General features: G+C 43.4%; 1 protein-coding gene across 14 annotated transcripts in view; it reads left to right on the forward strand.

The window, feature by feature from the left end:
- The window catches only part of ptprsa (protein tyrosine phosphatase receptor type Sa), a 217,612-nt gene that overhangs the window by 116,889 nt on the left and 83,332 nt on the right, over nt 1-17,391 (forward strand). For all 14 annotated transcript variants that reach the window (XM_035647166.2, XM_035647165.2, XM_035647171.2 and 11 more), the window contains one exon: nt 11,812-12,000. In XM_035647166.2, coding sequence (XP_035503059.1) covers nt 11,812-12,000 — 189 coding nt within the window. The remainder of the gene's footprint in view (nt 1-11,811; nt 12,001-17,391) is intronic.

Here is a 17,391-nt window from a genome sequence, read left to right on the forward strand (position 1 = left end):
AATCTTGACGTCGTGCGTTCTGAGGGTATACCCTCCACGCTTATCTACCAGCCAGCACAGCTTTTGTTAAACATGCCATTTGGATGGAAGTGGCCCCGACACCTACATCCACGCCAGAGATAGAGAGTAACAAGAGAGAAAGGCACAGCGTTATTTTTTTTTAAGGGAGCCTAAACCCCTGACATACCTCATTTGAGTTTACGTCCACGCTGCGCTTCTGCTGTGTTACTCTCTGAGTCGTTTTCTGCCAAATGCATTATCTGCAGCTCGGCCCCTTGATAAACAAGTCAGTTGTCGTTCCCAAGCAGCACTCGCAGCTTCCGTCAGTAAATAATACATATGTTTGGAGCTGTTAAGATCTACGCCCATCAGTGGAGGTCACCTGTTCATGGTGAACCCATTTTTGCATGAGGCACCTGCTATCAGCGAGTCCCTTCTTGCAATGTTTTCACTTGCCAATGATAAAGCATTTGCTCTTTCTTTTGTCAAACGATCGCAATAACTATAACGTGGTATTTCTCCTCTTTTTGTTGTTGCCATTTGGTTCCTGCATTTCAGGAGATTGTTACAGGCGTGGGACATATATTGCTTCGTTCTGTGATGGTGCTCACGAGGTCATGTGTTGGGACTCCTCAGCTGTTATTGGTGTTATCGGTGTGTAGTAAAGGTCGGGCTTGGCACAAACAACAAATCAATAGGCAAATGTTGACCACTCGGATGGCCCTGCCCTCATGCCCCTCCACCTTATTGGAGGCTTAAGAAGGTTTGTGGTTTTCCCTCACAAATATTACCTCCGCTGTCCTTCAGTGACTCTGCTTCTTCCTTTCCACTCGTAGTTCTTAGATATCTCCTCACCACCTTTCACGTTTCCTTCCTCTGCCCCATTCTTACGTACAAATTAGCATTTGTGTGCTTGCTAGACTGTTGCCAGCCTATATCCCTCACTCCCTCGTAACTATTGTTAAAAAGAAAGTGTCGCCCCCAGAGGAAATTCACCCTGATAAGAGTATCTGGCCCTCGAAATCCTTTGATCCTCAAAACCTGTAATGCAGTAATCATGTGTGATTGGGGATTGAAGAGGGGGGGGGATGGGGGGTTACCCAAACCCACAAGCTGAATGGTTGCAAGAAAGATAAAGGAGAGAGAGGGAGAGAAAGAAGAGGTGGTGGTGCTGATGGAGCTGGATTAGCGGAAGGAACTAGCCTCTAGCCAGGAGTGGCTGGCTCCTGAACTCTCGCCCATTAATTTCATATAATTCCTGCTCAAGTAGAGTGCACTGGGGTAGGGTAAAAAAGAAAAAGGAATGAAAGAAGCAAGGAAGCAAGTGGTAAAGCAGAGGATGGGCTAAGGTTTAGCTGATTGGGTTGTTACTGGATAGAACGTCTGGAACATGGATCCTTCGTCACATCAATGAGTTGTGTGTCGCTGAGACCCTTAAACAATATGAAGTGTTCAGCGCTTTGATTCTCCCGATGATTCAGCCTGTGGCAGGACCACCTTCACGTTTCCTCCCATATCGGATAATGTTCATCTGTTCTTCATCGCGCATGGAATCTGAAACACAACAATAGCCGCTTGTTGCACATCCAGAAAGATCTGGAAATCCATGTGTTATTCAGCATGAATCAGTAGTGAAATTAGTCGTTTCATTAGATTTCCTGCATCTGGTTCACAGTAAAGTATTCCCAGCAGCTCCACCCTTCTTAATCCCTTTTTGTCTTTATGCTTCATTAAATCTGCACCAGTAGTTTGGATTTACTGAGAAAATTTAAATCAGTTCTTTGCAATTACTGCTGGTCAAGCGCATTTTCATATCAAGGTGCAAACTAAATTAAAATACACATGTAGAATCCAATAAAAATACCAATATGAATACAATAATGATGTGCTGGAATCAAATTAACTCCAAACAATCTTAGGATACCACTTTTATCTCCACACCAGAGCAGAGAATGACAAATGGGGTTCCTGTGGAAGCGGTGCGAGTGGCGACCTTTGGGGTGGTCCAGCTCATGCATAAAGACGAGCGAGGGGATCTGGCCTGGACCACCAGTTTCATGCATATGCATAAGCCACCAGCCCAGGTGACTGAAGGCACAGAGGTCGCGCTGTAAGCCCCGCAGGATCGGCAAAGCTCATACGACCAAAGCTGCTTTCAGACATGCACTGAAGTCCGGACATTTTCCTGAACCTCTCCAGAGAGCGCCGATGTTGCTCAGGACAATGTCTGCAACTTTTCCTGCCAGCCCCCCAGTCAAATTTCCGGAGAATATAGAATGTTCCAGATATTTTCTTGCTGACTCTGACATTCTCCTGCGGCGGATGTAATTTTGTCAATGTCTGAAAAAAAAAAACTTGAATGCAAGCTTTACAGAGTAATGCATAGTAAGTAACTATCTCCTCAAACCCAAGACTTTAACCATTGCTGCTCTAAGTGAGGTGGGAGGTGAACTTATCCGAAGGCAGAAGTTAGGGTCTACAATATGTATGAGGAAAATAGCATTCGGAGAGGGGCCAGTTGGACGATGCTATCCAGGACTTCTTTGTGATTACAGAGCTTGTGTTCTGGAGTGCGGCCCAGATCTTAACTGCACTAAACAGCAGCTGTTCTTATTTTAAGAACATTGTGCTCCTTGGCCCTTAAAGGGCAACGCCACATCCACCATGCTCTAGCCCCCTTCACTCCCTCTGCCCCGCATAGTCGTAGACCCACATTTTCTCCCAACGCCTTCCGCTGAGATTTGTATGCGTTGAGTTCAAGCATCACATCTCTGTGTGAATGGGGTTGTTACGGCTGGCAGGGACATTGTGTGTAATTTTGTTTCGTACAATGTGTACTGTAAGTGCTTTCCCTTTCGTTTTCCATTTGTGTTGGTTCCTTCCTTCTTGACAAATGATGATGTTTGACCACTCACCAATTTCTCTGTCAAATGCTGCTACAGCAGGAAATGTTGGTGAAATTGCAGCTGTGGTCTTTTGTCCACTTTTCCTCCTAACGATCCTCTTTGTTGCTCGGCATTATCAGCATTCTGCCCGCAACCCCTCGGTCTTGTCATCTTTTTAAGTGACTTATTTATCCAACACTCCAACCTCTCTCGCCCTGGCGAGGGGCACATCCTCTGTGACCCTTGTTGCTGTGTCTGCTTGTCGCCTCCGCATCTTGAAGTGACACTGAGCAATTACCAGTCAGTCATCTAGCTGGCCCTCTGCTTATCTACCCCCCCCCCCCCCCCCCCCCCCCCCCCGCATATTCATGATTGTTGTTACCAATGGTGCCTCCAGACCTGTCATTAGTGGCTTAATTGCACTAAGCTAATGGCCCACCAAGTCTATGACCTCGCTCCCCAGACCCACCCATCCACCTCCCTCCAAATCCTTTTGCAATTATTGTCAGTCTTTGTTTGGGGGTTTTTGGTATTGGGTTATATTAGTTGCTCTGCCAGGAATGGCACAGTGCAGCAGCTCAAACCTCTCAATCCATTGTTGTTTTGGCCACTTGGTGTTTAGCCAGCTTAGAGAGGTCTTTGCACCATATGTCTGGACTACTTAGTCTTGCTTCTCAGACACACACACACACACACACACACACACACACACACACACACACAAGCCCTGCTCACACATTGTCTAAAACCAAAGATGTTATCACTACTAACTAGCAAATAGCTGTCTAAAGCAGGGAGTTTGGCATTTAGGTTTTCCCCACATGGAGAAAAAAGCAAAACTGATTTCAAAATGTTTAGGAACTGTCACTCCCCTTCACCAGACGAGATTCTCAGATTGCAGGCGGGGATCACCAAAAGAGTCCAACCGTCACATCAGAGTGGGAGAGAAATCTGAACCAGTTTAGCCAGCTCACAAAAAAAAGACAGGGTGGTCTTTTTTCACAGTTTGTGGGCTGGCAGGCTCCACAGATATCCACATGTATGTGCACAAACACTGAAAAGGTGATTTTTGCATAATATGTCACCTTTTAAATATGAGAGAGAAGTATTTTTATTGATCACACATACTGTTTAAACAATACATTCTCAAACTTACAGAAAGTAGTTTATGACTCCAACTTGACAGCCTAACGCTGCACCACTAGGAGCTGCCAAAGACCCCCGCCCCCCGTCACAGTTCACTTTCTCATCAGTGTCATCAGTAATCAGGTATGGCATGCCTACTTACATCATCTGACAGGATCCAAGCCATTTTAGTTTGTAAGAAAAAGTTGTATAATATAAGTTTTGGACCCACCCCCCATGTTTATTGTGCATCCACACAGTGGCTCAGTCACACTGTTTTCATTATTAACACACATAAATTCCTTGTGAATGGGAAGCGATAACTATAACACTGCTGTCTTAACGAGGTACCATAGGACGTGTGTTATTGTATAATTATTATTATGTGTAAGAACACCATAGCTTTGGACATGCTGCATCTTTTCATATAGTTGCTTTTAATCAGGACTGAGAAAATAGCACAAGGCAGAATGCCATTTTCAAAAAAATTGTTTTCACGGAAAAAACACTTTGCATTACAATACTTTCAATCTCGAGTGTGGTTGAGTGCATGCGTGAAAGGGGCTAAACATGTCACCGCTCTCCACGTTTAAAGGCTGTTGGAGAATTAACCTGAGCTGCTCTTGTGATTGAATGAGATGATCTACTGTGCATCTCTCAACTCGCTTGCGTTGAAGTAACAGAAGCAGTGCCCATTTTAAAAGGCGTGCACAGCAGCGCTGCCACTCTGGGTGCCCCCCCCCACACACACACACATGCACCTAGACAAAACACACGCGCCCACTCAAAGCCACCCACCACTAAACCAGACCTGACTGGTTGACGTTTCTCTACAGTGAGGCACTTCCTTTAATGGCTCCGGCCTCATCTCCTGTCTCCCCTGGAGTTCGCCTGTCTTACCCCAGACGCCTCAGGAGCCTGACAAGACAGAGAGGGAGCGAGAGAGAGAGGGAGAGAGGGAGAGAGAGAGGGGGAGGAAACTCGATAAACTTCCACCGGCTGAGATGGATAAAATAGAAAAAAAAAAAAATTCTTTCATGTTTTTATTTTTCACTCCGCCTCTTCTCCTCACAGCCAGGGGATTGAAGGAGCTGTCCCCGGCAATTACTCCTCTCTCTTGTCTGTGCTTTGTCTTATCACGGTGGCTCCCCACATCAGGGAAACATCCTCTATTGGACGTTTCTCTATCGACGGCTGGACCCTGTGTTCCAGCGGTGAAAATCGAGTCAGCTTACGTAGCTGAACCATGAGGCCTTCTAATCAACTGAAAACCCTGTGTCTATTCAGTTAACTAAAGGATGATGAAAATGTATCTCGCTTCTTTTTACGAGTTTTAATGAAATACAACACATAACTTGATTCTTGACTCTTAATATATCAAATATATTAATTAGAAGAAACAGACAGCCAAAGTTTAGATCAGAGGAGCACGACATGGATGCACCATTACTCAAATCTACGGTAATAATGCTTTGGTGATTTAGTGATTTACTGTGATGTCTTCATTTCTATTTGGTCTCTCAGATTCACTATGTTGCATCTTTCTTACCTTTGCTGCAAGTTTTGAACAACAAGAAAGGAAATGGGACCGAGACAGTGGTGCAGCTACTCAGACTAATATAATTATCTTGATAGGATAGGCTAACAACAAGCGACGCCTTAATCAAATTGTATTCACTCCCAGAATTGCTGGTTCATCGCTGTACTAGAAAATATGTGAGTGTAGCTGTGGTGTGTTTGTGTGAAACTGTATCAGCCAAGTGTTGTGTGAGTGTACAGGGCCTTGATGTTGAAATATGACAAAATGAAGATAAATGACCATATTATCATTTCGGCAAAGAAATTAATTATCTTTATTCCTCAAATAAAACCCTAATAAGTTATTTCAATATTTAAACTAGCAACACAAATAACTCTTAACCCATCAAGACCTGAGACACGCCCTTTTGTGTCTCAGGTCAGACATTGTTTGAAATCAGCGTCCTAGAACGTGGGGGTTTTCCGAAAAACTTGACCTTCACTTAAACCTCGGATGCATAGAGAAACATTAAATGAAAACCAATTGAAAGCTCAAACCTTTGACTTGCCAGCACTTAATCTCCTTTAAATCATTACTTAAAACATGTTTGATATTGCGAGAAACAATGGGTCAGTGGTCACGTGTTTAAAAAACGACGCCATACGTAAAGCTCCAGTGGGAGCAGACCTGGTTTTACTGGAAGAATGCAGACCTGGTTTTACTGGGCTAAAAAAGGGATTATTATACTCTTTGTTATTTTTTTGTCATATATATAATGTATATAATGTTACAATGTCTAGTATTCATATTAAATGTGGGTTAAGTTTCAAATAATGAGGTAAACATATGTAAAAGTAATCCCTGTGAGACTCAAGGTAAAACAGAACCCTTCACAGTGGCACTCGCCATCGGGCATACCTGGGCAAATCCCAGTGGACGTAGATTGGCTGATGAATCGACACAAAATCCATAAAGTTATTACTGATCCTGTCAGGCTTTTTTACGGCCAGGTTATTGGGTAGTATAAGTAGTACATGGAATTTTACACTGGAGTGTAGTAATACATTGCCGAAGTAATAGAAGCATGGATTTATTGCACAGTATCATATACTGCTAGATATAAATGACAAGATATCAACTTTGTGAGCTGAATTGTATTCAGGCAGGCCTTGTATGTGCAAGACAATTCTGACAGCGTATGTGTGCATTTTTTAAAGGGAATTGAGGAGTTTGACAACCTGTGAGAAGAAGGTCTCACAGAACCTGGAAGTGCCGCAGCCCATGCTGTGCCAGCATACCAGAGGGCAAAAGGCAATGCTTCAAACTTCTGCCTTACTTTTAGTGTCCCTCAAATCTTCAATCTTTCTGTCTCTCCCTGTCTTCTTTTGTCTCTCTTCTCCCCTGCCCCTCTTTCTGCTTTTCACGTGGTCTCATCGGACTGTTTCTCTCGGGGCGAATGTTTGGAGATTTGGATCTAAATTTTGCCCTTGGTGGCTCGATGTGCGAGGTGCAGAGAATACCAATGGCGCATCAGACATCTTTCCGGGAACAGAGCAGGGGGGTAGAGGTTGAGTGCTGACCGTATAATAACCATTATTCAGCTGAGATGGCCATCCAGAGAGGGCTATCGGTGCTGGGCCTAGAGACACTGTGATTAGATTTTCCCTGTGTTGCTATTCTTCTCTGTCCCTGGATCACTGGTCGCCCTGTCTTCCTTTGTATATTTCTCAAGCAATTCAACGTGGATACTTCTGGGCACAGATTTCAGGGAATGTCAAATTGAAAAAGGTGCAACACAGGAAAAGTGCGGAGATTTCTTGAATTAGTTCCAAGTGGTCAACTTTATTTGGATGATGGATTGATTTATTCAACCACGTTTATGTGCAAAAGAGAGCACGCCGTCGTAATTCTTCATTGCCTTCCTCTGAGTTTATCCTGTCCTTACTGTAAAGCTTCTAATCTTAACCTCCGTTTCCCTCTCCCTGTCTCCTGCTCCTCCTGTTCTCCTGCTCTCTGTCTCACTCTGTCCGTCTCGCGGCAGTCCCTCTGTGGTATTAATGCACAAACCTGCTTAAATCCTGTGTCTCTATGCTGTGGCGCTGGGTAATCAGTTAACCTGATTATGCTGCTGATGAAATTAAATCATTTCAGTAAGTGAAAATAATAATATGAGTAATAGGTGCGGGGGACGGCACAGCACCCCACAGCATTTGCTGTAGGGTAAAACCCTCAGTCAGGTTTCGCCTCTCTCCACTCTGTGAGATAATTGATGGCTCCGAATAAGCAGCTCTGAAGCCAGTGTGTCACAGATTTTGACTCCAGATGAACAGGGATGATGTGTGTGGTAGAAAAATATATATAAGATCTGCTCATCCTGATCAATGCTCATGACTCTTTGTGCAGCAGATAGTGAATGATATGTGGTCATGCTGATTCATGGTGGATATAGCATAGGATTGCATATCAGTAGAATTAACCAAGCCCATTAATTCATCAGTACAGTACATCTTCTTGCTGTCGTAACAGTGAAAGTGCTCACCGGATGATATATTGTAAGTCACCAAACCAGTTTATATAGAGCTGTGCTACTCTGGTACACGTATTACTATACCAGACTTAGATTTGCAAATAGAGCAGTGGTTTGGTACGAGTGGATCCCAGGAAATGGGATTAGTCTGGAGAGTTTAATGAGTCTAAAGGACCTTTTTAAGAGGGCCACACTTAGCATGATAGAAAGTAGAATGCAACAGCAGGCATGAGTCGGCAGATTAACAACCAGGCAATGGCTAATCTGACCAGAGGCTGATTAAAGGCTTTGCACCTGTCACTTGTGTAATGATATTAAATGTTGGAGTGAAATTAAAGACAATTATGGATAATGATGGCACTCAAGCCAGCAAAAGTATAAAAGCCAAAGAGAATGACAAAAATCTAAATCTAGATAAGGTCAATGAGGGCCTGTAGCAGGCTTTGCTTGGGAGTCATGCGGATCCAGCCAGCTGTTGTGTCGAGTGGGCATGAACTTTTTGCCATCACAGTAGGTTACTGTTCTCCCTCTTTGACTATGAACAAATAATAAACAATTTGCAACCTTTGAAACCTGTCAAATCCTGTTGAATACTTTCCTTAGTATGGATACCTTGTAGTGTTGTGCTCTGTGGTATTTATCCCTACCCCGGTAACGACTTATTGAAAGATCTCCTGAAACAGCAACCGTATCGCAGCAGCTATACTGGACCTTCGTCATCATGGTTACAATAAAACAAACATGTAGTTTAGCTCGTGGAACTGTCACAGTTCAAAGCACAAAAAGGTTAGGTTTAGGGAAGAAATCTTGCGTTTAGGTGAAAACCTCCACAGCGCTGTGTTTGGCTTCACTTTTGGGGAAATGTCATATTGTCCATCTTTACATTCAGTCTATGGTCAAAACCTGCCAATGTCAGCATGTCGGTTTCTAGCACTTGGAAGTTGTTGTTTCCGTTAAAATGGGGATTTTGAAATCAGTTACGGACAGAACGTGGAAAGGAAGGAGTAATGCTGCGTGAGACAAGCAGCCAATGGCAGAATTTTACCTACAGTCTACATCCTGGGAATCAGGCTAGAGTAAAAACAACTACTTTCGTAGGGTTAGAGGACCTTCGTCTTAATAGTTGATAACATGCAATGATAAACACGCGGTTACTGTCATGGAACAGTCATGCTAAAACAAACACTTTTTACTATTGGTTTCAAAGAGGCAGCAAACAGCACTTGACCGTGAGGCTTGGCTTTTAAAAAACTCCTGGCACAATGCATCTCGTAACTGCAGCCTGTGTCTCGTAGCTCTGAAGTATGACGATTATTGGCCTAAGTGACAAAGGCTGCTCTCGGCAAAAAACATAGCAGTGTTGTCATTGACCAATAGTGCACACGTGTCGATTGTATTTGGCCTTTGTAGATCTGCCATCGCGGAGAACCCCCAGTGCACATCATATAAATGCAATTGCCACGCCATTATGGGGGAATGGCCCTTTGGGAATTCTAGGATACTATCAGCCCGTGTCATTGGTTGCCTTCTCCCCTTCACAGTCAGGCCGACTAAGCCCGAAGTAACTCTCCCTCGATGAGTGATCTATTTATTTTTGCATGGCCGCCTCTATCGACATAGCCTGGGGGAAAGATGATATCAGACTCTATTCCAAGGGAAGTAAGTAACCAGCGTGCATGCCATTTATTCAGGAATGGCTGCCGATGCTGTATCAGGTCAGAGCAGCTGTAAAGATAGCATAATCTCACTGTGAATCCACCGTACCTCCTTGTTTACCGCTGTTTTGGTTGGTTGGTTTGTTTGTCTGCCCACCTTGTCCCGGCCTTTCTTGCTCCTTCAGGCAGATTCCCTCTGTCACTTGCCTAATTTTATTAGTCTCAAATCCACTTACTCTGTATGCTTTCAGCTTCATTACCGCGGCCTGCGTAGGACTCTGTCTGCTGTTTTCATACCATGTGAGGCACAGCCAGGCCACAGCAGCTATGAACACATCAGGTGTCTGGCACAAGCCGAGCCTACCCTTTGCAGATATCCATCTCCAACAGACACAGTTGGCTAGAGGGGTACGAGAGTGCAGCACCTTTTTGGTGACATTTTATGCATAGATCATTGATGACACAGAGAAGAGGGAGTTTGTGAGAACATATTGCTCTGCCTTGTCCTGACATTTCTAAAGTGATGTGTGGCCTCGCCATTGCTTTTCCGAGCTTCAGGGGGGAATTGGTATAAAGAGATTATACAGGGGTGATCATTAATAATCGATGGAGAGGATACGGCACAGAGCTTAAAACTGTGTAAATGCCTGTACTTCTTTGAACCTGGCATTGAAATATTTATTGTGCTCTGCTGATGTCAGCCTTAGTTAGAGGTAACCTGTGTGGACTAAGTTCTGAGACCCTCTAGTTCTTCTTTCTGTTCTCCTATATGTGTTTTATTTAAAGATTTAGCATTTCAACTTGTGACCTCTCTTCCTCTCTTTTCTGCACAATCCGAGACAACTGAGTTTTTTGTTTGTCTCTATTTGTCTAGCGAAAATAGAAAATTCTGAAATAAGAAAATCCTGAAATAATCACTTCATTTTATCATTATTTCATTGTGTTTATAAGGTGTAAAATGAAACACATAAAAGCTCCTCTTTTCTGTTTAGTTAAGGCAGACAGACGACCCTGCGTTTAGAGCGCCACTAAAACTGCAACTCAACTTACTGCCCTATTTTGTTCTTAATTTAGTGCTCCCGGAGTGTCTACGACACCACCGTGATGTCTACAGAGTGGATGTGAGGTCATTGTCTCTCCAGATGAACAGTGACCTCAGCTGTGCCACCGGCCAGCATCTTAGTCAGTGAATCCTCTCCGAGTTGCAATGTGGCCTTGAGCTTCTGATGTACATTACACCTCTGGGTACTTCCCCCCTGGGCTCTCATCATCTGAGAATGAGTCACCGCTCTGGCTCCAGCCAGGGTAGAGGTCAGGCAATTTGACCCATGGGACTAATTGCCCCCAGGGAGCATGGAGTCTGAATAAGGAGAACAATGACCATAGAGCACACTGTCATCTCTCTACAGTGGATTGACTGCGCAATCATGCATGATTATTAGCCCCAAGGATACCACAGTGTTTGTAAAATTATCACATGTACAAGCTTGTGCGATGGTTCTTGAATTAGCGTAGCAATAATGCAAATGCTACCCTTACAGAAAACTCTTACACCTTTAATGCAAGATTGCATCTCTCAATTGGCATTCAGTCCTAAACTCTTGGGGGTTATATTTTGTCTCAATGTCTGTGTAGCCTCAGATCAACTCAAATCAACTCGTAATTTATTTCACTGAACATTCGTAAACCATACATGGAGAACATACTGGGATTACCTGGCTTTTCTTTTGGTTTTACTTTCCACTCTCGTGCCTCACCTGTAAGTCATCTATTTCCAGTTGAAACTATATGGTTCTTAATGGACAAGTTAATGGTGAGAATGGCAGTCTAGTCAGCGAGCCCCGGGTTACCGGACGGTTGCTCTTATAATTACAAAGCCGTCTCAATATTCGAGAAGGAAGCAGTCGAAGAAATGACTGTACATGGTTTAGTTGGTCTGCGCTCTTAAAACTGTGCAGTGCTTCTAATAATACTCCTAATAATTTACAAAGATTACAAGTAACTACATTGAATGTGAAGTTCTTTTTGAATGTAATAGAGCTGGGTTTTCTAGTCAGAGGACTCATGTGCCCTCTTCGCCTGTTTTTTTTTTTTTTACAGAGGACCTACTTCCACTAGGCTTCCCTAACATCGACATGGGCCCTCAACTGAAAGTGGTGGAGCGCACTCGAACAGCCACCATGCTCTGTGCTGCCAGTGGAAACCCTGACCCGGAAATTACCTGGTACAAAGACTTCCTGCCCATTGACCCCAGTGCAAGTAATGGGCGAATCAAACAGCTACGCTCAGGTAAGGAAAGCCCCAAAATGATGTTGCTTTTCATTTTTCCTTCTGACTAACTCGAGCACTTGTTTGACTTCCCCAGGATGTTTCTATTAATAGGTAACATGGTTTTCTTTGCAGCTAATGTGGCCTCAGTGCCCAGGCTTTCTTTTTTCCCAAAATTGTTTAATCATGTGATAAGTGTGACTGAGACCACCTCGAAAGGTTTTTAACAGATTCCTATCTACTCTGTGTGAACACGTCAGATAGTTTGGTAATGAACACATCACTGTCTGTTAGTTTGTCCTCATGATAACTTTTTTAAGAACTGAAAAGTATGGTTTTCTTTTATGTGAATGACTGTTTAACATGTTATTTTACCAACAGACCGGATAATTCATTATTTCCAGAAAGGGGCATGTCATTCTTACATTATATTAAAGGCGTGAAAATAAATCAAAGGATATATTCAACATGAATTCAAACAATATACTCTGTTGAAAAATAAGTTGAATGTGTATTGACCTACCTAAACACGGATGACTATATTAATAAAGCATATAGATGTCAATTAATTGGCGCAGCTGAAATTTCACATCCTGTGTTGCAACATGAGCAGAAAACAAGGGTATAAGGTCAAGCACCAAGCCATTGTGCTCTGTTGTGGTAGCCATAGTTGTTATATATTGTGTATGGACGTGTTTAAAACAAAAACCAAAGTGAGGTTTAAAAGTGTAATATTACTGAATGAGGTCAAATGTTTGACAACTTCCCAGAGGCGTGTCACAGAAGGCAAGGAGAGCAAAGTCCACTTTCTACTGACACAATTCAGTGTTGGATTTGTTGTCTTGTTCTCATTGATTAAACCCAACTGAGAGGCCCAGTAAAGCAAAGTCTAATTATATAGCTAATTAAGTGCGGACCCTGGAGTGGCCCCGGGCAATAAGGGGTAGATATTTTAGGTCGATGATTTGTCACCGTTGGAAAAATCCAATGACTCCCATTTGTTTTGTTGCTGCAAACGTAAATCAGGGTAGACGCCACTAAATAAAGAGTCTGCAGCCATTGAGTTCCAGTGCCCCAGTTCTGACCCTCAACAGTTGAACTTTCAAAAGAATCAATTTGTCATCTCGTTATTCGTGTCTTACCTACGGTAACACAACAAGTGCACAGTCCTCTAAGATGCTTTTTCATTTTAAATATTGCTTCCTTTTATATAACTCCTTGACTTTAAGAATTACAGACTCTCTGAGTAGGAAAGACATGGGACTGTTTGCTCTCTTAAGCTGAATTTGAAGATGAGGTTTTTTTTTTGGTTCGTCATGGCCGTGGGATCTCCCCCTGGTGATGGCAGGAGGTCCTGAGGTGCTTTTGTAAAGGTTGTCAACCATTACTGTTGTCTTAAGTTTGAGGACAACGAGCCTCCAAGGGACAAGCGCTTTAATGTTAATATCTTTACCTTCTTGGTCATCGTCTTGCACAACCAGCCTTCACCTTAATAATCCTGTCCTTTTTAAAAAAAAAAAAAAAAAACTACATTTGATTACAGTCATAGATACATTTCCCAGATCCACTGCACCTTTTTGACACATTTCACGGCAAATATTTCTTATGACGTCATTTTACCCTACTACATTATTAATACTCATACTGTATAGTCTGATACCAAGCCAAAGAAGACAAAGAGCAAGACAAGAGCAAATGGAATGATAGCATTTTCAGGTTTACTGTTACATTACAGTCATCAATTAATCTTGTCACGTAGACAAACATTTGAGCTGCATTTTCCCAGATAAGGCACAACCTTGATATCAGAGTTTCTCTGTTCTCCGGAAATATAGCAGTACTAGTATCTGGGTAGTATTGTGGTATCAAGCAGCTTCAACAGATTGAATTCAAAGTAGCTAATATTGCATTTAAGCCCAAACCATGTTTCAACATTTTAAAAAGGAAACCGCTCAAGGTTTTTTTTTTTAGACATTCAAGGTTTTTGGAGTAATCTGGTAACCATGTTGATAACGGACATGCAAATGGACAGAGAACTTCAGATTCCTGCCTGTTCTAACCTCTGTGTCATCTGTCTTTATCTGTTCCATGATTTCCTCAATTGTCTGTGTCCCGTCTAACTGAAACAGACTGCTGCTTTGTGTGTGTCTCTCTCTCTTTCTCTCTCTCTCTCTCTCCTCTCTCTCTATGTCTGTTGTCTATATTTGTGTCTGAAACTCTGATGTGTCTCAGCGCACATTGTAGAGTCTTCAACACTTGTCATTTGGCTGTGATCCATAACCCTGTTTAAACAAATTAAGGCCGGAAAAAAACCCAAACATAAAACAAAGAATAAATTCATGCATAAAATACAACTAAAAAATAAGACAAAAAAAGTAGAAGTTTGAGGCAAGATGTTTCATTTGAGACGTGACATCTGGGACACAAGACCCAACTAAACCTTTAATTCTTGGGTGGCCGTCACTTTCAACCTTAACCTAAAACGAACTATGTTGTTCTTCCCTTTTTTTTCTATTTACTTTCCTTTCACTTTGTCGTTTTCAGAAACATTTGGTAAGTGTTTTGCAAAGCCCAGCAAGCCCACCCACTCTCCTTGAGGCAGATGGCATATTTAAACTACTCTCCAAAATGCATGCATCCCCTGCTCTCCCCTTACTCTCCTCCTATTTTGCCAATTGTTATTTATGTTCTGTTTTTTATTTGTCCTTAACATTTACTTTTGTTTTCGCCCACACTCGTCCTTATGCCAACGTTATCTTTTTTTCTGGAACTGATGCACCCTGTCACGTCTAATTCTTCTCTCTCTGCTGTGTTGCAAGACAGCAGGCTTTGAGGGAATAATTGGACTCTGTTTGAATCCAAGACAATCGCTCCTGCGCAGTCATAGCCCACAGTATTTCAGGCTTCTTGTTTGAAATGTATAAAGGGCTGAACCTCAGTTTTGACAATAACAGCTTTGTCGTCCAAACGTACCCTCGCAAAGTCCAGAAAGTACCAATAGGATCTGAAAGAATCTTGAGTTCTTTCCAGGTGAAGGCCACATGAGGACCCGAGCCCTCCAATCCCACACTTGGCTGAGTCAACCCTCATATATTTTCCCAGGAGACCATTTTGTGCTCTTGCTAAATGGACCCACATCCCCACTGTCTTACAGATCTCTAGCTAAGGCGCTGTTGCCCATGCCACAGGGCGAGGGCTCAAGTGATAGTTACATTTGGCCATAGTTTGGACTCCTCGAGACCTTTTTCAACTGCTTGTAAAAACATGCCCAGCCATTTTAAGCTGGGTATGTTTTACTTACAGTTTACTATTTGTGTATATAGGGAGGCCGAAAAGGAAATTACTTTCCCTTGTTTCAATACCGAGGCTCTCGTAAGGTAATGTAAGCTTTGGGGGCTTGCATTTTTTATTTAGTCCTGACGGAGAGCACATTCAGCAGCCAGGCAGGATTTATGCTGGTGAGAAAGCTGTCTGCTCTCTCAAGCCCCCTCGGCTGCCATCTTCGCATTTCCTCAATGCCTCGAGGAGCCATCTTGGGTCTCCGGGTTTCAGTATTTGTTCTTTTTTTTCTTTTTTTTACACAATGATAAATGCACTCCCCAAAGCAGACGAAAGGTTGACGCTCTTGTGGCAGCCTTTCAGATTCTTCAGTTGGTCAGATTGCTGTTGACAATGTCTGCGTGCTCTCTGTTTGCTCTGTTGCTTCAGGCACTCTCTCAAGGGCTCACGGGGGTAACTGTGAGACCTCTCCCATAGATAGATGGTAAAACACAGACTATTTTGCCATCCGTACAATAGACCCTGTTCAGACCTAGTATTAACATCCTACTTGGGTGATGTGATCACAAGTGATCAGCTAAGTACAGGTGTAAATGCACCCAAGTCACATGATGACACATGAACTCCAATCACACGGGAGGTGGGACACATGTGAACACAAAAGCGTCCTCTGTCACACTGAAGGACGACCAATTGTCAGCTGACATCCTGCGACCCGCTTTACAATGTTTTTACACTAATCAAGGTTTCCCATACATTGATTAATTTGTGGCCGCCTCCACAATATCAACATCGACTGCAGGGTATGGATTTTCTATTTTTTTTTCCTACAATCTCAGATGAGTAAAAACTTATTCCATTGCAGCGCTGTGTACAGCACATTGATCCGCTCAGCATCTTGTTGCCTCTTTCTCACGCGCACTGACATTGACAACGGGCATAGACAGGCTGGATAGATAGAGAGATAGGAACTTTATTTATCCCAAGCTAGGAAATTCCGGCTGGCTAGAACCGTCATTCCATTTTTTTGCAAAACGAACATATGTGATGTTTGTGTGCATTTGCGTATAAAGCGGGGAAGTGAGATCCGAGACACGCGGAGAAACATTCTAGTGTCAGCTGTGTACTGACGTACTTAAAGCCGTCCACTTGTGATTGGATCACCCAAGACGGCGGTTCATACCAGGTCTGAGCGGCTCCATATTCTAGATTGTTAACTAGCTGACTGCTTCCCATGTGCCAGATCATGCTGTGCTGGCGGGGCAATGGTATTTGGGTCTAGGTCCCCTGAGGAGCTCATCTAGAGGTGTGGAGGGAGTCTGACATTTTTCCCCCAAGTCCCCGTGGCTGCAGACCTCAGGCCCCCACTGTTCTTGTTAGCCAGAACAAATTAACTAGAGACCAGAGAGACAATGAGAGACTAGGAAAGAGCACATATAGATAAATATGAAGGTCATTTCTTATGTAAAGGTTGTAAACAATGACCTGACATCGGTTGGCTTCTTTGGTCACACAGATTTACTGTCGGTGCATTCCAACTGTCATGCAGAATCATGCTGAGTTCCATGGCACTTGATCTAAAATGCACAAGAAAATGTTCACATTTGTTGGCATCAAAGCCGCTCTGCGGGGAGTGGCAAGGGCCTCTGCAGATGTGGTAACAACAGCCAAGTTTTCCCTCAGACCTGCTGCGACACCACCAGGATCCCAGATGGGTATCTGTGGTGAAGAGAAGGTCAGCCAGACGCCCTCTGGAGGGTGGTCAGACTTTGACTGGGCCAATCACGCAACCCCGTCTGCCTCGCACGCAGATGGGCAACATCTCTGGCCAGATTGCCTCTAGCCAGACTACATCCTTCAATAACAATTTTAATATATTCAGAGGGTTGTTTAACAAAACAGCTGGGATGTTCTGTAGAGCAGATAATGCCGCATTGATAATGCGAGGGAATCTGTGGCCTGTTGAGGTATATTTAGGTCATCTTCACTCTAAGCTGATCAACCCCTGACTGACCAAAGCTTAGACGGGGGGCTTAGGGCCATAGGCTGCATTTCTGAAATACAGGTGAATTTGCCATTGTCACTGAACACTGGCCGGCCACTGTGACACAACTTGCCTGGTCAGATCCTTGG

Source organism: Scophthalmus maximus, chromosome 13 (assembly GCF_022379125.1).
Source record: "Scophthalmus maximus strain ysfricsl-2021 chromosome 13, ASM2237912v1, whole genome shotgun sequence".
NCBI classification, from domain to species: Eukaryota; Metazoa; Chordata; class Actinopteri; order Pleuronectiformes; family Scophthalmidae; genus Scophthalmus; species Scophthalmus maximus.